Source organism: Rhinoraja longicauda, chromosome 29 (assembly GCF_053455715.1).
Source record: "Rhinoraja longicauda isolate Sanriku21f chromosome 29, sRhiLon1.1, whole genome shotgun sequence".
In the NCBI taxonomy this organism is placed as follows: domain Eukaryota; kingdom Metazoa; phylum Chordata; class Chondrichthyes; order Rajiformes; family Arhynchobatidae; genus Rhinoraja; species Rhinoraja longicauda.
This window is the reverse complement of record NC_135981.1, coordinates 21,943,200-21,959,828: the sequence shown is the minus strand read 5'-3', so window position 1 is coordinate 21,959,828 and position 16,629 is coordinate 21,943,200. Positions and strand designations below refer to the sequence as shown.

The 16,629-nt window shown below is 43.5% G+C and overlaps 1 protein-coding gene across 3 annotated transcripts in view; it reads right to left on the bottom strand.

Moving 5' to 3' along the window:
* Positions 1-192: 192 nt before the first annotated feature.
* Positions 193-16,629, bottom strand: part of psmc5 (proteasome 26S subunit, ATPase 5) — a 43,445-nt gene continuing 27,008 nt past the window's right edge. For all 3 annotated transcript variants that reach the window (XM_078424945.1, XM_078424946.1, XM_078424947.1), the window contains exons 8-13: positions 12,814-12,940; positions 9,903-10,093; positions 8,368-8,466; positions 4,346-4,456; positions 2,737-2,823; positions 193-376 (exon numbers count right to left, since the gene is read on the bottom strand). In XM_078424945.1, the coding sequence (XP_078281071.1) occupies positions 323-376; positions 2,737-2,823; positions 4,346-4,456; positions 8,368-8,466; positions 9,903-10,093; positions 12,814-12,940 (669 nt within the window). In that variant the 3' untranslated portion in view covers positions 193-322. The remainder of the gene's footprint in view (positions 377-2,736; positions 2,824-4,345; positions 4,457-8,367; positions 8,467-9,902; positions 10,094-12,813; positions 12,941-16,629) is intronic.

The window sequence follows — 16,629 nt, the reverse complement described above, 5'->3', positions numbered from 1 at the left end:
ATTAGACTTTTTTGGACGTGAGCAGGATTGGTACAAAGGTCTCGTTTTCCAACCTGGAGAGACCAATTTCACAGTCTCTTTAGAGAATGCACATTCCTTACTTCTGTTGACCAAAGTAAATCATGAGATTTTGTTTTAAACGTGTGAAACATCTTTACAAGATTAATGCCCGGTAGAGTTCAGGAAAGAAAATCAATTTTAGCAGCTAAATTACCCATTAACAAACATGTTTTTTTAATGACATGTATTAAAGACAAAGCTTCGAATGACTTAACATTTTCAAATGGTAAAGTCACTTGTCAACCAACTTCCCTGCATGCAATTACTTCCAAAGCTTTTTGATGGACATGTTCTTCTCGCTGTCCTTTTGCATCACCTGCAAGGAAAGGATAAGGTGAGTGAACAGTGTTATTGCAATGGAGAGCAGAGTATAAACAAGTGGCCAAAGTTAAACCAAGCCGAGAGAGGATTCATGGAATGCTAATAAAAAGACTAAACAATTATTATTTTATTGGAAAACAATAACTTTTAGATTAAAGTTATCAGACAATTTTGCTGAATATAGATGTGAACAACCAAGTGATAGTGAATATCATCCTTTCATGTCAACGAGAAAGTATGCCAAAGATAGACCCAAAATGCTGGAGTAACTCAGCGGGACAGGCAGCATCTCTGGAGAGAAGGAATGGGTGATGTTTCGGGTCGAGACCCTTCTTCAGACCCAGGTCTCGACCCGAAATGTCACCCATTCCTTCTCTCCAGAGATACTGCCTGCCCTGCTGAGTTACTCCAGCTTTTTGTGTCTATCTTCAATTTAAACCAGCATCTGCTGTTCCTTCTTACATGAGAAAGTAATAATGTAATGCTGAATATAATGCTAATTATAGTAACAAAATAATTAATAAATCAAGAACTAAATAAAATAATGCTGATGAATAATAAATAAAGTAACACTGAATAATTAGGAATGAACTTTTCCTATGGATGCAAAGATCAAGCTGACAGGCATGGAATGAAGAGTGGGTGTAAATCAATACATTACACTGAAAAACGAGAACCATCTAGAGTCCAATGCTAGAGCCACCACGTTGACAAAAACGTGTGGAATATATTTTGGAAGAGTAAAGAAAATAATATAATCAATGAAATATGCTGCAAGTTGTGAATGAAGTGGGACTTTGAATTCAAATAACTCAAATGTTCAGTCAAATACAGGCCACATCATTTTTGGTTCTATAATTAGGATTGTAAGAGTAAATGTAAGTGAAAAATGTACAAAATATTTACTAAATTGGGTGGCAGTTGCAACCTCACAGCACTAGAGACCCGGGTTCAATCCCGACTTCTGGTGCTGCCTAGAGTTTGCACGTTCTCCCGGCGACCGTGTGTGTCCACTTCTTTATCCCAAAGGCGTGCGGGGTTTAGTTTAATTTAACCCTAAAAGATTTGGCGCTAATGCATAGGGAGTGGATGAAAAACTGGGATAACGGAAATAGAATGAACAAGTGATTGATGGGCGGTGAGCCAAAGAGCCTGTTTCCATGCTGCATCCAAACTAAACCTACCTAATTTTAGGTAACCCAGTTACCCTAAACATTACTCCAACCCTAAAGAACACACTTTTATTACACACAAGAACATGGATAGACAAAAAAATAATCTTTTCAGTTATTCAGGCTTTGATTTTGTAACTGGTAACAATCAATTGAAAACGCGTTTGTGTGTGAAAATATAGAAACATAGAAAATAGGTGCAGGAGGAGGCCATTCGGCCCTTCGAGCCAGCACCGCCATTCATTGTGATCATGGCTGATCATCCACAATCAGTAACCTGTGCCCAACTTTTCCTCATATCCCCTGATTCCACTAGCCCCCAGAGCTTTATCTAACTCTCTCTTAAATCCATCCAGTGACTTGGCCTCCACTGCCCTCCGTGGCAGAGAATTCCACAAATTCACAACTCTCTGGGTGAAAAAGCTCCTTCTCACCTCAGTTTTAAATGGCCTCCCCTTTATTCTAAGATAGTGGTCCCTGGTTCTGGACTCCCCCAACATTGGGAACATTTCCTGCATCTAGCTTGTCCAGTCCTTTTATAATTTTATATGTCTCTATAAGATCCCCTCTCATCCTTCTAAACTGTGAATACAAGCCTAGTCTTTTCAATCTTTCCTTATATGACAGTCCTGCCATCCCAGGGATCAATCTCGTGAACCTACGCTGCACTGCCTCCATTACAAGGATGTGCTTCCTCAAATTAGGAGACCAAAACTGTACACAATACTCCAGATGTGGTCTTACCATGGCCCTATACAACTGCAGAAGAACCTCTTTACTCCTATACTGAAATCTTCTCGTTATGAAGGCCAACATGCCATTAGCAATATACTGAGAATTACTTTTTAAGTTGGGAGAATTTCTGCTGTATATATTTTATATGACGTTTTTGAAACAGGGAAAATAGGGCATATATTTGAGACAGGTGTATGGCTATAGGATTAATTTTAGACTCCAGTCCAACTTGGCTTTATTACAAAATCATTGAATCCAAGAAATTATTCTGCATTATATTTCCTCTCACTGCCATCCCGAAGCATGGTGCCAGAATTCCTGTAATCCATTCCACATTCACAACTTGCATCACAACCTTTCTGTGATTGTTGTGCATTCCATTGTAGCATTGAAGCCAAATTACGGCATTTTCCATTGCACCTGATTGATACAACCTTTAGTTTCTTACCTTGGCCACTGCCATTTCAAAGTCTTCCTGTGTGACATGAACTCTTCTTTCTCTCAAGGCATACATGCCAGCTTCTGTGCATACACCCTGAAAAATAAAGGCACCTCTAAAAAGACAATCCCATCTCATACTGGAGTCACCACTTGATCACAGAAATTCTACTACATTTTTAATAAGCTCTTTAAGAACATTTGTATTTTAACAGAAGCCTTACTGATCTGTTGTAGTTCGTGACCTATTAACAGAATAGTCAGACAACCAAATCCGTTTAACCTCTTTATTCTACTCACCCAGGTGGGAGAGAGCCTAGGCACCAGAGCGTTCAGAAACACTCAGGCAGCTAGTGTAGCCTCTCTCCCCCAAAGCTTACATTTACACACCTTTTATACCCTAAATACATGTGCCAGTATGTTTCCATCGCTGCCTTATATGGCAAGGTTACAATGCCCTATAAATCTTTATGTGTCTTTCGGGACCTCTGTGACCATCGGGACCTACGTGTCCTCTTCTTTCTTGGGAACAAAGGGCAGTCCATGTTGGCAAGATGTTCTTCTTAACACTTCAAAGCTTTGAACGCTGGTTGCTGATATCAGAGGATACGATCAGCCATAAACCGCGCTTCCATGCTGACAAACAGGATGCCCCAGCAATCTAATCGAGCTGGAGCTTTTATACTCCTGCAATAAAACCCACATCCTAATGTTAGCCCTTACAGATCCACCATCACATTTAACTATTTAGCCAGTTATTTAACTATCGGTCCTTTGCCAGCAAGGTCAGTATTTCTGGCCCATCCCTAAAAAGGCAGATTATGGGATATCTGCTTTCACTGGTCAAAGAAAGAAACCTCAGACTTGAACAAAAAAATAATGCAACCACTCGAGTATGGCATACAATGCCTGACACTATATTAGAAGTTCATTTACGAGGATGCTGGAGAATTTTACTTGCATGGGGAGATTGGATGAACTGGAGTTGTCTGAAAAGATGTACAAAATTATGAGGCTTACAAGCAAAGAAGTTCGTTTTAGCAGAGAGATTTCAAACAAGGGTTAGAGATTTAAGGTTGAACGGTCGGGAAATATTTTATTTTAATCCAAGGTTGTGGATTTGGAATCGACTACCTGGCAGGGTGGTTATGGCAGAAACTCCAATCATATCTTAAAAATAACTAGATGAATGCTGGCTGAATGAATGCTTGGCCGACAGGCTGCAAATCAAGAGATGTGGCAGCCATTTTAAATGGATTTTTGGATGGCCGGGTCACGATGTTATACATTTTTACAATTCTAAGTTAACAAAGGGTCAGAAAGATAAAGCATTATTTCCCTATGTATAAAAAAAATCTGAGTTTCCACGTTCACAATTAAAGAGAGTCTGTGGGTACATTTGTAACAATAAACCAGTAAAAAACACCCAAAAATAATAATATCTTCCTGCTTTTTTACTTCACCAAAGCAGATTTAACTGCAGTGAAAGTGTATTGTTAAGTGTGCAAGCCACTACAGTGCATATATAGGGCATTATCCACACCGATACATTTTATAGGGGGGCAGGAGGTGGAAAGGGGAAGCCAGAGGATTGATTAGGATTTACTAGAGTCCCTGACCTTGACCTCTGCACCCGATGCTCCTGGCATTAGTTCAGCAATCTTGCGCAAATTGATGCCACGTGTTAAGTTCATCTTTCGAGAATGAATCTTCAGAATGTCAAGACGGGCCTGAGAAGAGAGGGAAGAAATGCATTCAAAACAATTTTACCAAAAAAATTTCATTTCAGGATCAAACACATCTGAGAAGACAAGTCTGATGAATTCAATTTGCAAAGTTCACAAAATGAATCTGGGAACAATTGCTTTTTTGAACAAAATAAGCAAACTAAACTAATCTAAACCAAATGAAATGTTACAAGTTATTGTAAATTAAAGTGCGATAACAAACTGACTGCTATTATTGTAGTAAATAAATATAAAAATTAGTCCTCGTTTAATAAGAGCGCCTTTGATTAAATAATTCAACACTCAGGGGTTCCTTAAACAGGCAAATCTCTTAATTTTGCCATTTTGGAATTAATAATTTTTCTTTGATTGCTTGCAATGTGCTATCCCTCAGCTTAAAATCAAATCTAAAACGATGTGGGACCAGAATGTAATTAAGAAATGCAAATGAAAGTTAACAAAAAAATCCTGGAAGTTCTAGAAACCTTCAGCAGATCAAACAGTATCTGTGGAAAACTAAATAGAATCAATATTTCAGGTCAATGAGCCTAAATTCTGATAAAGGCTTTTCAACGAAGTGTTAAATCTGGTTCTAATTCGAAACTCTCCTTCACTTCTCTGAGTTACTATGAGTTACAACCAAAGCACACGGATGAAGAGCATCAATTTGTGAACACAGCAGTTGAATGACTGACATTAACACAAGACATTTATCTGTCCAAAAAATCATCTCTCCCACCTTGATTCTACCTACATCTCATGCACACACTCAACCAACTGGCCCCATTTATCACCAGCACCACCAGGGCGAAGCCAAATGAAAACTCAAAGATCAGCGCCTCATATTACAACACAGGGAGCGCCTCGACCCGAAACGTCACCCATTCCTTCCCAGAGATGCTGCCTGTCTGCTCATTTTGTGTCTATCTTCGCTGTAAAATAGCACCTGCAGTTTCTTCCTACACACCAACTCATATTACACCTGGGTAGTTAACAACCCAATGGTATGAACATTGAATTTTCCAATTTCAGGTAACCCGTTCTCCCTACGCAGGGTTTTGACTCAAAACTAGGCATAAAGTGCTAGAGTAACTCAGCGGGTCAGTCAGCATCTCTGGAGAAAAAGGATGGATGACATTTTGGGTCGGGACCCTTCTTCAGACTGAAAGAAAAGGGGAGGGAAATGGAGGTTTAAAAAAAAGGCTAGAACAGAGCAGAGCTGGTAACAGATGACCAAGGAAGGGTGGCGGCCATAATGTCCCATTGTTTGCTGGGACAGGTTGATAACGAAGGGATTCAAACGGAAACATTGATCATTCCTTTCCATCGACAGATGCTGCCTGACCTGTTATGTTCCTCCAACTGATAGTTTTATGTTCTACATGCCCTTTGTTCTTTTCTTTCTATTCTTCTGATCTATTCAAGTTCTCTCACAACACCCCCCTCCCTTCTTTCTTTCTAACTAACCCGAGCCCCCCATTGACCAGATACATTCTCCTCCCCACCAGGTCCCATCTGCCTTCCACCCACACACTCAACCCACTGGGTCTCCTACCCCCTTCCCCAACTTGTTCCATCTGCCCATCTGGTTCGATTTATGACATTCCTTCCTTATCTGATTCCAGAAACTGCTCCCCTTCTGAGTTTCCAAAGAATGTCAATGTTGTTGACAACCGCATCAGAACAGTGGGAGTTATTCAAAGGAATAATTGAAAAAGTACAGAGGAAGCATGTTCCCCTAAAGTTTAAGGGTGGGACAAACAAGTCCAAAGAACCTTGGATGTCGAACGATATAGTAGGATTGATTCGAAAAAAAAGGGGGGCTTTTGGAAGGCATAAAGAACTTAAGGCACAGGCATCATTAGAGGAATACAGAAGGTGTAGGGCGGTTCTTAAAAAAGAAATTAGGAGAGCAAAAAGGGGCCATGAGATAGCACTAGCGGGCAAAATAAAAGAAAATCCCAGTGTTCTATAAATATATCAAGGGTAAGAGGATAACGAGGGAAAGATTGGGGCCCATCAGGGACCATAGTGGAAAGCTGTGTGTGGAGCCAGAGGATGTAGGAGATGTTTTAAATGGATTTTTTGCATCTGTTTTTACGAGGGAGGAGGGCGATGCGGACTTAGAAATGGAGCAGGAGGGTTGTGATGTTCTTGAGCATATTGCTATTGACAGGGAGGCGGTGCTGGAGGCTCTGGCAGGCTTAAAAGTGGATAAGTCTCCGGGCCCTGACGAGATGTATCCCAGGATGCTGAGAGAGGCAAGGGAGGAGATTGCGGAGGCTCTGGCACAAATTTTCAGAGCCTCTCTTGCAACAGGGGATGTACCGGAGGACTGGAGGATAGCTAATGTGGTGCCATTATTTAAAAAGGGCAGTAGGGATAAACCTGGGAACTACAGGCCGGTGAGTCTGACATCGGTGGTGGGGAAGCTGCTAGAAAAGATTCTGAGGGACAGAATCAGTCTTCACTTGGAGGATCGAGGGTTAATTAAGGATTGTCAACATGGCTTTGTTAATGGAAGGTCGTGTCTGACTAACTTGATTGAATTTTTTGAAGGGGTGACCAAGGGGGTAGATGGGGGTAGTGCAGTGGATGTGGTATACATGGATTTCAGTAAGGCTTTTGACAAGGTCCCACACAGGAGACTAGTCAAGAAGGTCAGAGCCCATGGGATCCAGGGCACCATGGCAAAATGGATAAAAAACTGGCTTAGTGACAGAAGGCAGAGGGTAATGGTAGAAGGTTGCTTCTGTGACTGGAGGCCGGTGTCCAGTGGGGTGCCGCAGGGATCGGTGTTGGGTCCCTTACTGTTTGTAATCTACATTAATGATCTGGATGTCAACGTACAGGGCATGATCAGCAAGTTTGCAGATGACACAAAGTTAGGGGGGGTGGTGAATAGCGAGGAAGGGATCTGCAAGCTGCAGGAAGATATAGATGAGATGGTCAGATGGGCGGAGCAGTGGCAGATGGAATTTAATCCTGAAAAGTGCGAGGTGATGCACTTTGGCAGAAATAACTTGGAGAGGGAGTACACCATGAATGGAAGGACCCTAGGGAAGACAGGGGTACAGAGGGACCTTGGAGTACAGGTACACAAGTCCTTGAAGGCAGCAGGACAGGTGGACAGGGTGGTCAAAAAGGCATATGGGTTACTGGCCTTCATTAGCCGGGGCATCGAATATAAAAGTAGGGGGGTAATGATGGAATTGTACAGAACACTGGTGAGGCCGCAGCTGGAGTATTGTGTACAGTTCTGGTCACCACATTATAGAAAGGATGTGATAGCTTTGGAGAGGGTGCAGAGGAGATTCACCAGGATGCTGCCAGGGATGAAGGGCCTCGGCTATGAGGAGAGACTGAGCAGACTGGGGTTGTTTTCCCTGGAGCAGAGAAGGCTGAGAGGGGACATGATCGAGGTGTACAAGATCATGAGGGGCATAGATAAGGTAGATGGCGGGGAACTTCTTCCACTGGTGGAAGGTTCAACAACGAGGGGACATAGATACAGGGTAAGGGGAGGGAGGTTTCGGGGGGATGTGAGAAAGAACTTTTTCACCCAGAGGGTGGTTGGAGTCTGGAACTCACTGCCTGGGGTGGTGGTGGAGGCGGGAACACTCACAACGTTTAAGAGGCATTTGGATGGGCACTTGAAATGCTACAACATTCAGGGCTACAGTCCAAATGTGGGAAAATGGGATTAAAATTAGACTGTGTTTGGTAATGGGCGGCGCGGACACGATGGGCCGAAGGGCCTCTTTCTGTGCTGTAGGACTCTATGACTTGTATGATCAAACGCTGATGGTGCAAGTCAGGAAGCACCAGACTTTTTGAAATTTTTTTTGCGAGCTGATGAATTTAAAACAAAAAAAAGAATCACCACCTTTTTCCCGGTCCAATTCCCAACTCACCTCTTCATTTGGAGGAGGAAATTCTATTTTCCTGTCGATTCGCCCTGGTCGCAGCAGTGCAGGATCCAGGATATCAATTCTGTTTGTTGCCATGATTACCTGGGCCAAACATGGAAACAGATGGAAGACTTGAATCATAGATTCACCAAACTTAATAGATTGAATGGAATGTTCCTATCTGGTATGACACCAACCACGTATTCCTTCCACTTGCTCAGTGTTTAATCCATCAGGGATGGTCCTGCTCTCATCCTCAACCCAATGCCAGGCTCAACAGCCTGTCCAGGGCTCCAAAGTACGCACAAAGAAAGTGTAGGAAAGAGCCTCAGATGCTGGTTTATACCAAAGATAGACACAACATTCTGGAGTAACTCAGTGAGTCAAGCATCATCTCTGAAGAAAAATAGTAGGTGATGTTTTAGTCGGAAGGAGGGTTCCGACCACAAATGTCAACTACTCTTTTTCTCCAGAGATGCTACTCGACCCGCTGAGTTACTACAGCATTTTGTGTCCATCTTCGGTATACACAAAGAAATGTACTTCTCCACATAACCAACCATGACGCACAAGAGATAACATAATTATAACATGGTATATTGGTGCAGCTGGTAGAGCAGTTGCCTCAGGGCACCAAAATACATGACCTCAGGTACTTTTAGCGCGGAGTTTGCACATGCTCCCTGTGACCGCATGGATTTCCCTCCAGTTCCTCTCACAATTCTTGCTATTGAGGGCGTGCAGCGTAGGTTCACTAGGTTAATTCCCGGAATGGCGGGACTGTCGTATGTTGAAAGGCTGGAGCAATTAGGCTTGTATACACTGGAATTTAGAAGGATGAGGGGGGATCTTATTGAAACATAAGATAATTAGGGGATTGGACACATTAGAGGCAGGAAACATGTTCCCAATGTTGGGGGAGTCCAGAACAAGGGGCCACAGTTTAAGAATAAGGGGTAGGCCATTTAGAATGGAGATGAGGAAGAACTTTTTCAGTCAGAGAGTGGTGAAGGTGTGGAATTCTCTGCCTCAGAAGGCAGTGGAGGCCAGTTCGTTGGATGCTTTCAAGAGAGAGCTGGATAGAGCTCTTAAGGATAGCGGAGTGAGGGGGTATGGGGGGAAGGCAGGAACGGGGTACTGATTGAGAGTGATCAGCCATGATCGCATTGAATGGCGGTGCTGGCTCGAAGGGCTGAATGGCCTACTCCTGCACCTATTGTCTATTGTCTATCCCCAAGACGTGCAGATTTGCAAGTTAATTGGCCTCTATAAATTGCCCCTAATGTGTAGGGAGTGGATGAGAAAGTCGGATAGCATAGAACTAATGTGAATGGGTGATCGATGATCGACATGGACTGGCTGGGCCGAAGGATACTTAGTTTAAGTATCCTTAAACTTAAACTAAACGTATTGTTTGAGCTCTGTTGTATGGGAGGTAGTGGTACTCACCTCCAAGTACCCAGCGTTATAAGGTTACAAACAGGTTTTTCCCACTTTGACAGTGCCTCCCAGCAACATTTGGCAAGATTAAACTGTACCTTAATATTCTTCGTGGCTTCAAACCCATCTAGCTGGTTGAGAAGCTCCAACATGGTGCGCTGTACTTCACTGTCACCACCTGAACCTCCTTCCAACCGCGATGAACCAATGGAGTCAATTTCATCCATGAAGATAATAGATGGAGCATGTTCCCTGGCCATCACAAACAACTCACGTACCATACGAGCACCTGGAAAAGCAATGTAGAAACCCATAGTCTATCTTTTAAATCATTATAAATATTATAGATGGGAATTATTTAAACAATTATAGATAGATGGGAATTCAATAACAAATAGAAACAGACTTATGTAATGTTTATGACAGATTTATGTAATGTCTTTTGTAACCTCAAGATTTTCTAAGGCACTAGGTAAACAATGCAAGTATTCTTTGAAGACTTCACAAGTTTGGTGCCTGTTGATCAGATTAAAGGCAATATTTAAAAAATATCTCAAGATGACAATGGTGCAGAACAATTCAGACGAGAAAACCACCAGATTGGAGCTAAATTAGACTTCCAGAAATGGCTCCAAACGCCAGGAATCAATGAACTTGTCTTGCCCCATTTTCAATATTGGTTCACTTACTACTGTTTAACTCATTTATTGCTATTCATTGCCGAATAGCAGTATTTCCTGCAGTTACCGAACTGGTTCCTTGGACACCTGTGCTACAGGTTGCTGTGCTAATGGTGTCCCAGATAACCGTGCGAATTGTAAGGAGTCGCTCCTGCAGAAAAACTCCATTACTGATGTATTAGGAGGTCTCTGAGTCAGTGTCACACTTGCTCAGGGTAGGGAGAAATAAAAATCAGAACTCCTACTATAGATTATTATCCAAAACCCCCCAACTGAAGTATTGATGTCTGGATATCAGATTTAAAAACCAACAAATGAGCCTATCACGTATCTTCTTTACATCACTGTTGAGCAGTCTTACCATCTCGGCAGGCACAAGTAGCCACGTAGCGGCAGAAAGTGTTTGACACCCACGTAATCATGCTTCTGTAGGGACCACTGATTTAACAGAGTCAAGAGTGTTTTATTGTCATGTGTCCCAGATAGAACAATGAAACTCTTATTGCTGCAGCAAGTAAGGGGGATGGCAAGTGAAATACGATCCATTTACCAGGGAAATACGTGGTACCATCCTAAACCTTTCTATCAACAACCAGAGAGCAGTCCTGAGCTACCATCTTCTTCATTGGAGACCCTCAGACTATCTTTAATTAGACTGCGCCTTACACTAAACACCGTTCCCTTTATCAAGTATCGATTGTAATCATGTATTGTGGTTCCACTGACTGGTTAGCATGCAACAAAAGCTTTTCACTTAACCTCGGTACACATAACAATAAACTAAACCAAACCTCATTTATGCAAAGGACCAATTTATCCCCCTAATACCTCAGTGAGTTAATAAATTAAAATTAGCCTATGTACTCTCCCCTGAATGTGACGTGTGCAGTAAAGTGGAAATAGTGCATAGTAACCTGAATTTCTACATTGTCAGTTTAGATCCTTTGATAGCAACAGACCATTTATTAAAGATTCAAGTTTGGTTCCGATGCATGTACTTGGGTAAATCTCGTGCACGCATGATGCCACGATTCATGTAAAAACCATACAAATTAATGAATTGCTGTGTACATTGAGGGCAAAATAACTGGATTAAAAAGTAGTCAGTGTGACGGAACATTGTCCTTGCTGGTATTGTCTTCTGTACCTGGATATCCTTATTAGACTTACCTACAATGATACAGGAGGATAAATCTTATAAGGGGGTATAAGGCCATGAGGGGAATGATAGGGTGAATGCAGTCGTTTACCCAGAGTAGGGGAATCATGTACCAGGGCACATGGGTTTAAGGTGCAAGGGGGAGATTTAATAGGAACGCGAGAGGTTTTCACACTGAGGGTGGTGGGTATACGGACAAACTGACAGAGGAGGTAGTTGAGGCAACTACTATAATAACATTTACATGGATAGGAAAGCTTTGGAGGGATATGGGGCAAACATGGGCTGGTAGGACCAGTGTACATGGGGGACCTTGGTCAGCATGGGCAAGTTGGGCTGAAGGACCTATTTCCATGCTGTACGACTCTGAAAGATTGCCAAAACTCTTACCACCATATCATTTGAAGGAAACAAAGGAAAATGCAGAGAGAGAGAGAGAGAGAGAGAGAGAGAGAGAGAGAGATAGAAAAACAAAAATGTAGCATGTAAATTTGCAAGTAATGCATGATTTCTCCAGCATACCTGGCTCAGGTTTAAATTATTGTCTCTTGAGTCAGAAGGATGTGGCATTACAAGAGTAAGTCGCACTTTGGTGCAAATCCTGGGGCATATTTGAGGGCGTGCAGCATAGGTTCACTAGGTTAATTCCCGGAAAGGCGGGACTGTCGTACGTTGAAAGACTGGAGCGACTAGGCTTGTATACACTGGAATTTAGAAGGATGAGAGGGGATCTTATTGAAACATATAAGATTATTAAGGGATTGGACATGTTAGAGGCACGAAACATGTTCCCAATGTTGGTGGATTCCAGAACCAGAGGCCACAGTTTAAGAATAAGAGGTAGGCCATTTAGAACTGAGATGAGGAAAAACATTTTCAGTCAGAGAGTTGTAAATCTGTGGAATTCTCTACCTCAGAAGGCAGTGGAGGCCAATTCTCTGGATGCTTTCAAGAGAGGGCTAGATACTCTTAAAGATAGCGGAGTCAGGGGGTATGGGGAGAAGGCAGGTACGGGGTACTGATTGTGAATGATCAGCCATGATCACATTGAATGGCGGTGCTGGCTCGAAGGGCCGAATGGCCGACTCCTGCACCTATTGGCTATTGTATTACACGATTAATAATAGCATCCTTCAAAGGGAACATTAAACAGCCTCATCAAACACATACCCTCCCCAATGAACTTCTGCACAAGTTCAGAGCCAGAAACACGGATAAAAGTGCAGTCAGTGTGATGGGCCACTGCTCTCGCTAACAGTGTCTTCCCAGTTCCTGGAGGTCCATACAGCAGCACACCCTGCAATACATCAATTCACAGAATTTAATGAGTTTTTTTTCCCCCAAAAAAGAAATTAGTTAACCACATCATTGAGAAAATTGCATTAAAATATACAAATTAGGAGTAGCCCCCCCCCCCCTGAGCTTTTTCCTCCATTTAATAAGAATGCAGATGACTAGAAATTTAAAGTACCTCTTGCACTTTAAAAAAAAAAGTCAAATTAGTTTAAATACAGAGAAAACATAGTAACTCTGAACATCCACTACTTATTCAAAGCAGCACAAGGTACAGATCTGATGCTACTTATAACTTAGAAAATATAGTTAAGGCAACTCATTGCTGAGGGTGCCACAGTGGAATAGCTGGTGGAGCTGCTGCCTCACAGCGCCAGAGACCCAGGTTCCATCCTGACTTCAGGTGCTACCTGGGTGGAGTTTGCGTGTTCTCCCAGTGCTCGCGTGAGTTTCCTCCGGGTGCTCCGGTTTCCTCCCACATGCCAAAGATGTGCGTGCTTGTAGATTAATTGGCCTCTGTAAATTGTTCCTCGTGTGTAGGGAGCGGATACAAAAATGGGATTACATAGAACTAGTGTGAACGGGTGATGGATGGTCGTCATGGAACCGTTGCGCCAAAGAGCCTGTTTCCATGCTGTATTTCTAAACTAAACTGATCTGAAGCGTGAGCCAGTAAAAAATCATACGCAGGAAGCATGACATGTCATGTTAAGATATGGTTAGCAATACATTTCAGCTGTTAGCCCATTCCCACCGATTTACAGCATGGAATTGGGAAAGAAATCGCCTCTCGGATTCTGGGCTGCTTTAGACCTAATGCTAGCACACCACCCTGGCCATACTCCCATTTCACTCCTGCAATTGGGAAGAAGATATAGGAGCCTGAAAACTGTAAGGTCCACGTTCAGGAGCAGCCTTTTCCCAACAAACATCAGACTATTAAACACTAGAACATCCAACTAAGACTAGGGGCATAGTTTTTGTCTTTGCACTATAATTGGCTGCTTGCTTTTTATATACTGAACTTTTTTGTTGTTTATTACAGTATTTACAGATTACTATGTTTCTGGTACTTGTAAAACAAATAACTTTTGAAAGTAACTTTGATTTACAACAGGAATCGATCAAAAAGCTTGAAACCAAGTTTAAATTCTGACTTGAAAATTCCCTATTCTGTGGCCCAGTTAGGAGAGGAGAGCTATTTCTAAAATTCCAAATGCAAGTAGCTTTTGGCTCTGTCATCCTCTAACCAGTTTATTCAGTTTAAATAAACATGGCACTTTGTAAAATGCATAAATAAAATTGCATTTCCATGTATATATCTGTTGAGCTGCTGCAAGTGAGGATTTCATTGCTCCATTTCAGGGCACATGACAATAAAACAAGCTTGACGGATCCAAGACTGCCGACTTCAAAGATCGAAGCAAATTATTTTGCTGTAGTGAGATGTTTTGTTTATTTGTGGTTTTAGTTAGTTTTGTTTAAATATTTATTTTTAGTTATACTTTAATATCAATTACATTTTGTCTTACTATAGCTTACAAACACTTTCTCCAGCTGTTAAAGGGGGCTAGGGACATTTCAGAGACTGGGCCTCTTCACAGTCCCATGGAGTGCCATCAGTGCTGGGGCCATATGAATGAGGAATGCTGCAGACCAAGGAAGCTGGTCTTGCACAACCAGCCTAATAAATGTGGCAATGGGTGGAAATTATTGATCAAGGTTCAGGTCAAAACATGGGTTTAGATTCAATTTCCCTGACAGGATACCGTAGCCCTGTGGTGTGCCGGTACTCAGGGCGATAGTGGCGGCGCTGCCCTAGCAGCTGCGGCTTACCTGCAGTCCATTTGTCTTTGTGTTTTTGTTGTTTTTGTTGTCTTAATTGTAGTTGTGATGTGGTGTTTTTGTGTTTGTGTACTATGTGTGTATGTGGGGGGGAGGGGGGGAACTGTAACATTGTAAATATGTGTCCCTTCCGAACGGAGACCCGACCTTTGTGTTCTGGGCCGTGTCTCCGTTCCTGCTGCGGCCTACCATCGGCCCAACTCCTGGAGCTGGCGGCCTCCAGGGCTCTGGTTCGCAGAGTCCGCGGACCAGACTTACCATCAGCGGAGCCGGCCGTTCTCGGAGGCTGCGGGAGCGGCTGCGACTCGCCTTAGGCTCGGGCCGCGTGGATGCCGACATCAGGAGCTCCGGCAACGGCAGCGTGTTCGCCCGCCCCGGATCGCGGGGCTTGGGTCGGCCCGCCGCGGATATTTCACCGTCCGGCGCGGCCTGAAATAGGCCACGGAATTTTCTCTGCTCGGCGGGGGCTTCAATGTCGGGAGCCCCGACCGCCCTGACTTACAGCGGGGCTTGGGTCGGCCCGTTGCGGACATTTCACCGTCCGGCGCAGCCTGGAACATGGCAACGACAACAGCCTGACCGCAGGAGAAGACGGCAGGGGAAGAGAAAAAGACATTCTGGCCTTCCATCACAGTGAGGAGGGGACTGGAGGAGACTCACTGTGATGGATGTTTCTTTTTGGGGGGTTTTGTGTTGGTTGGGGTTGTGTAATTTGCTTATTTTATTGCTCTTATTGTTGGACTGTGGGTGACGAAATTTCGTCCAAAATACTTGTTTTTTGGATGACAAATAAAGATATCTTGATCTTGATCTTGATCTTGATCTTGATTCTCACTGCCTGCGGTCGCTCCAGCAGGAAGTCCAGGATCCAGTCGCATAACGACGAACTGAGGCCTAGCTGGTGGAGTTTGGTGATGAGCTTGGTGAGGATGACCGTGTTGAAGGCAGAGCTATAGTCTATGAATAGCATCCTCACGTATGTGCCCTGTCTCTCCAAGTGAGTCAGGACAGTGTGAAGAGCCAGAGAGATGGCGTCCTCTGTGGATCTGTTTGCCCTGTATGCGAATTGATGCAAGTCCAGTGAGGCAGGTGATGCTGGATTTGATGTGTGAGAGGACCAGCCTTTCAAAGCACTTCATGATTTTAGGAGTTAGGGCAACCGGACGGTAGTCATTCAGGTTGGTGATCTTTGCTTTTATCGGCACCGGCATTATGGTGGCCGACTTCAGGCACTTGAGGACCGGAGCCAGAGATAACGACAGTTTAAAGATCCTGGTGAATACCTCAGCCAGCTGTTCAGCACAGTCCCCAAGTACCCTTCCTTGAACTCCATCAGGGCCTGCAGCCTTGCGTTGACCCTTCGCGGAGCGCGCTGTACTTCCTGTGTGCTCAATGTTAAGACCTGTCCCTCTGCCTTGGCTGGGGTTCTTCCACTCAAGGTGGTGTTGCCAGTTTCAAAGCGGGCAAAGAAGGTGTTAAGCTCGTTGGTTAGTGTGGCATCGCTGTGGGGGTAGGCAGGGCTGTTCTTGTAGTCAGTGATGTCCCTGACACTCTGCCACATGCTTCTGGTGTCCGTGGTGTTGAAGTGGTCTTCCACCTGTTGCCTGTGGGTGTCTTTGGCCCTTTTTATTCCTACGATCAGGTTTGACCTGGCAACACTGTATGCTGAAGTGTCACCAGATTTAAAGGCATTGTTGCGTGCCCTCAACAGATTCTGTACCCTCCTTGTTCATCCACGGTTTCCGGATTGGGAACATCTTTGTTTCCTTGCCCACTGTGACATTCTCCACACAGCAGTTGATGTAGGAGAGCACAGTGGATGTGTACTCCTTCAAGTCTACCTCTGAA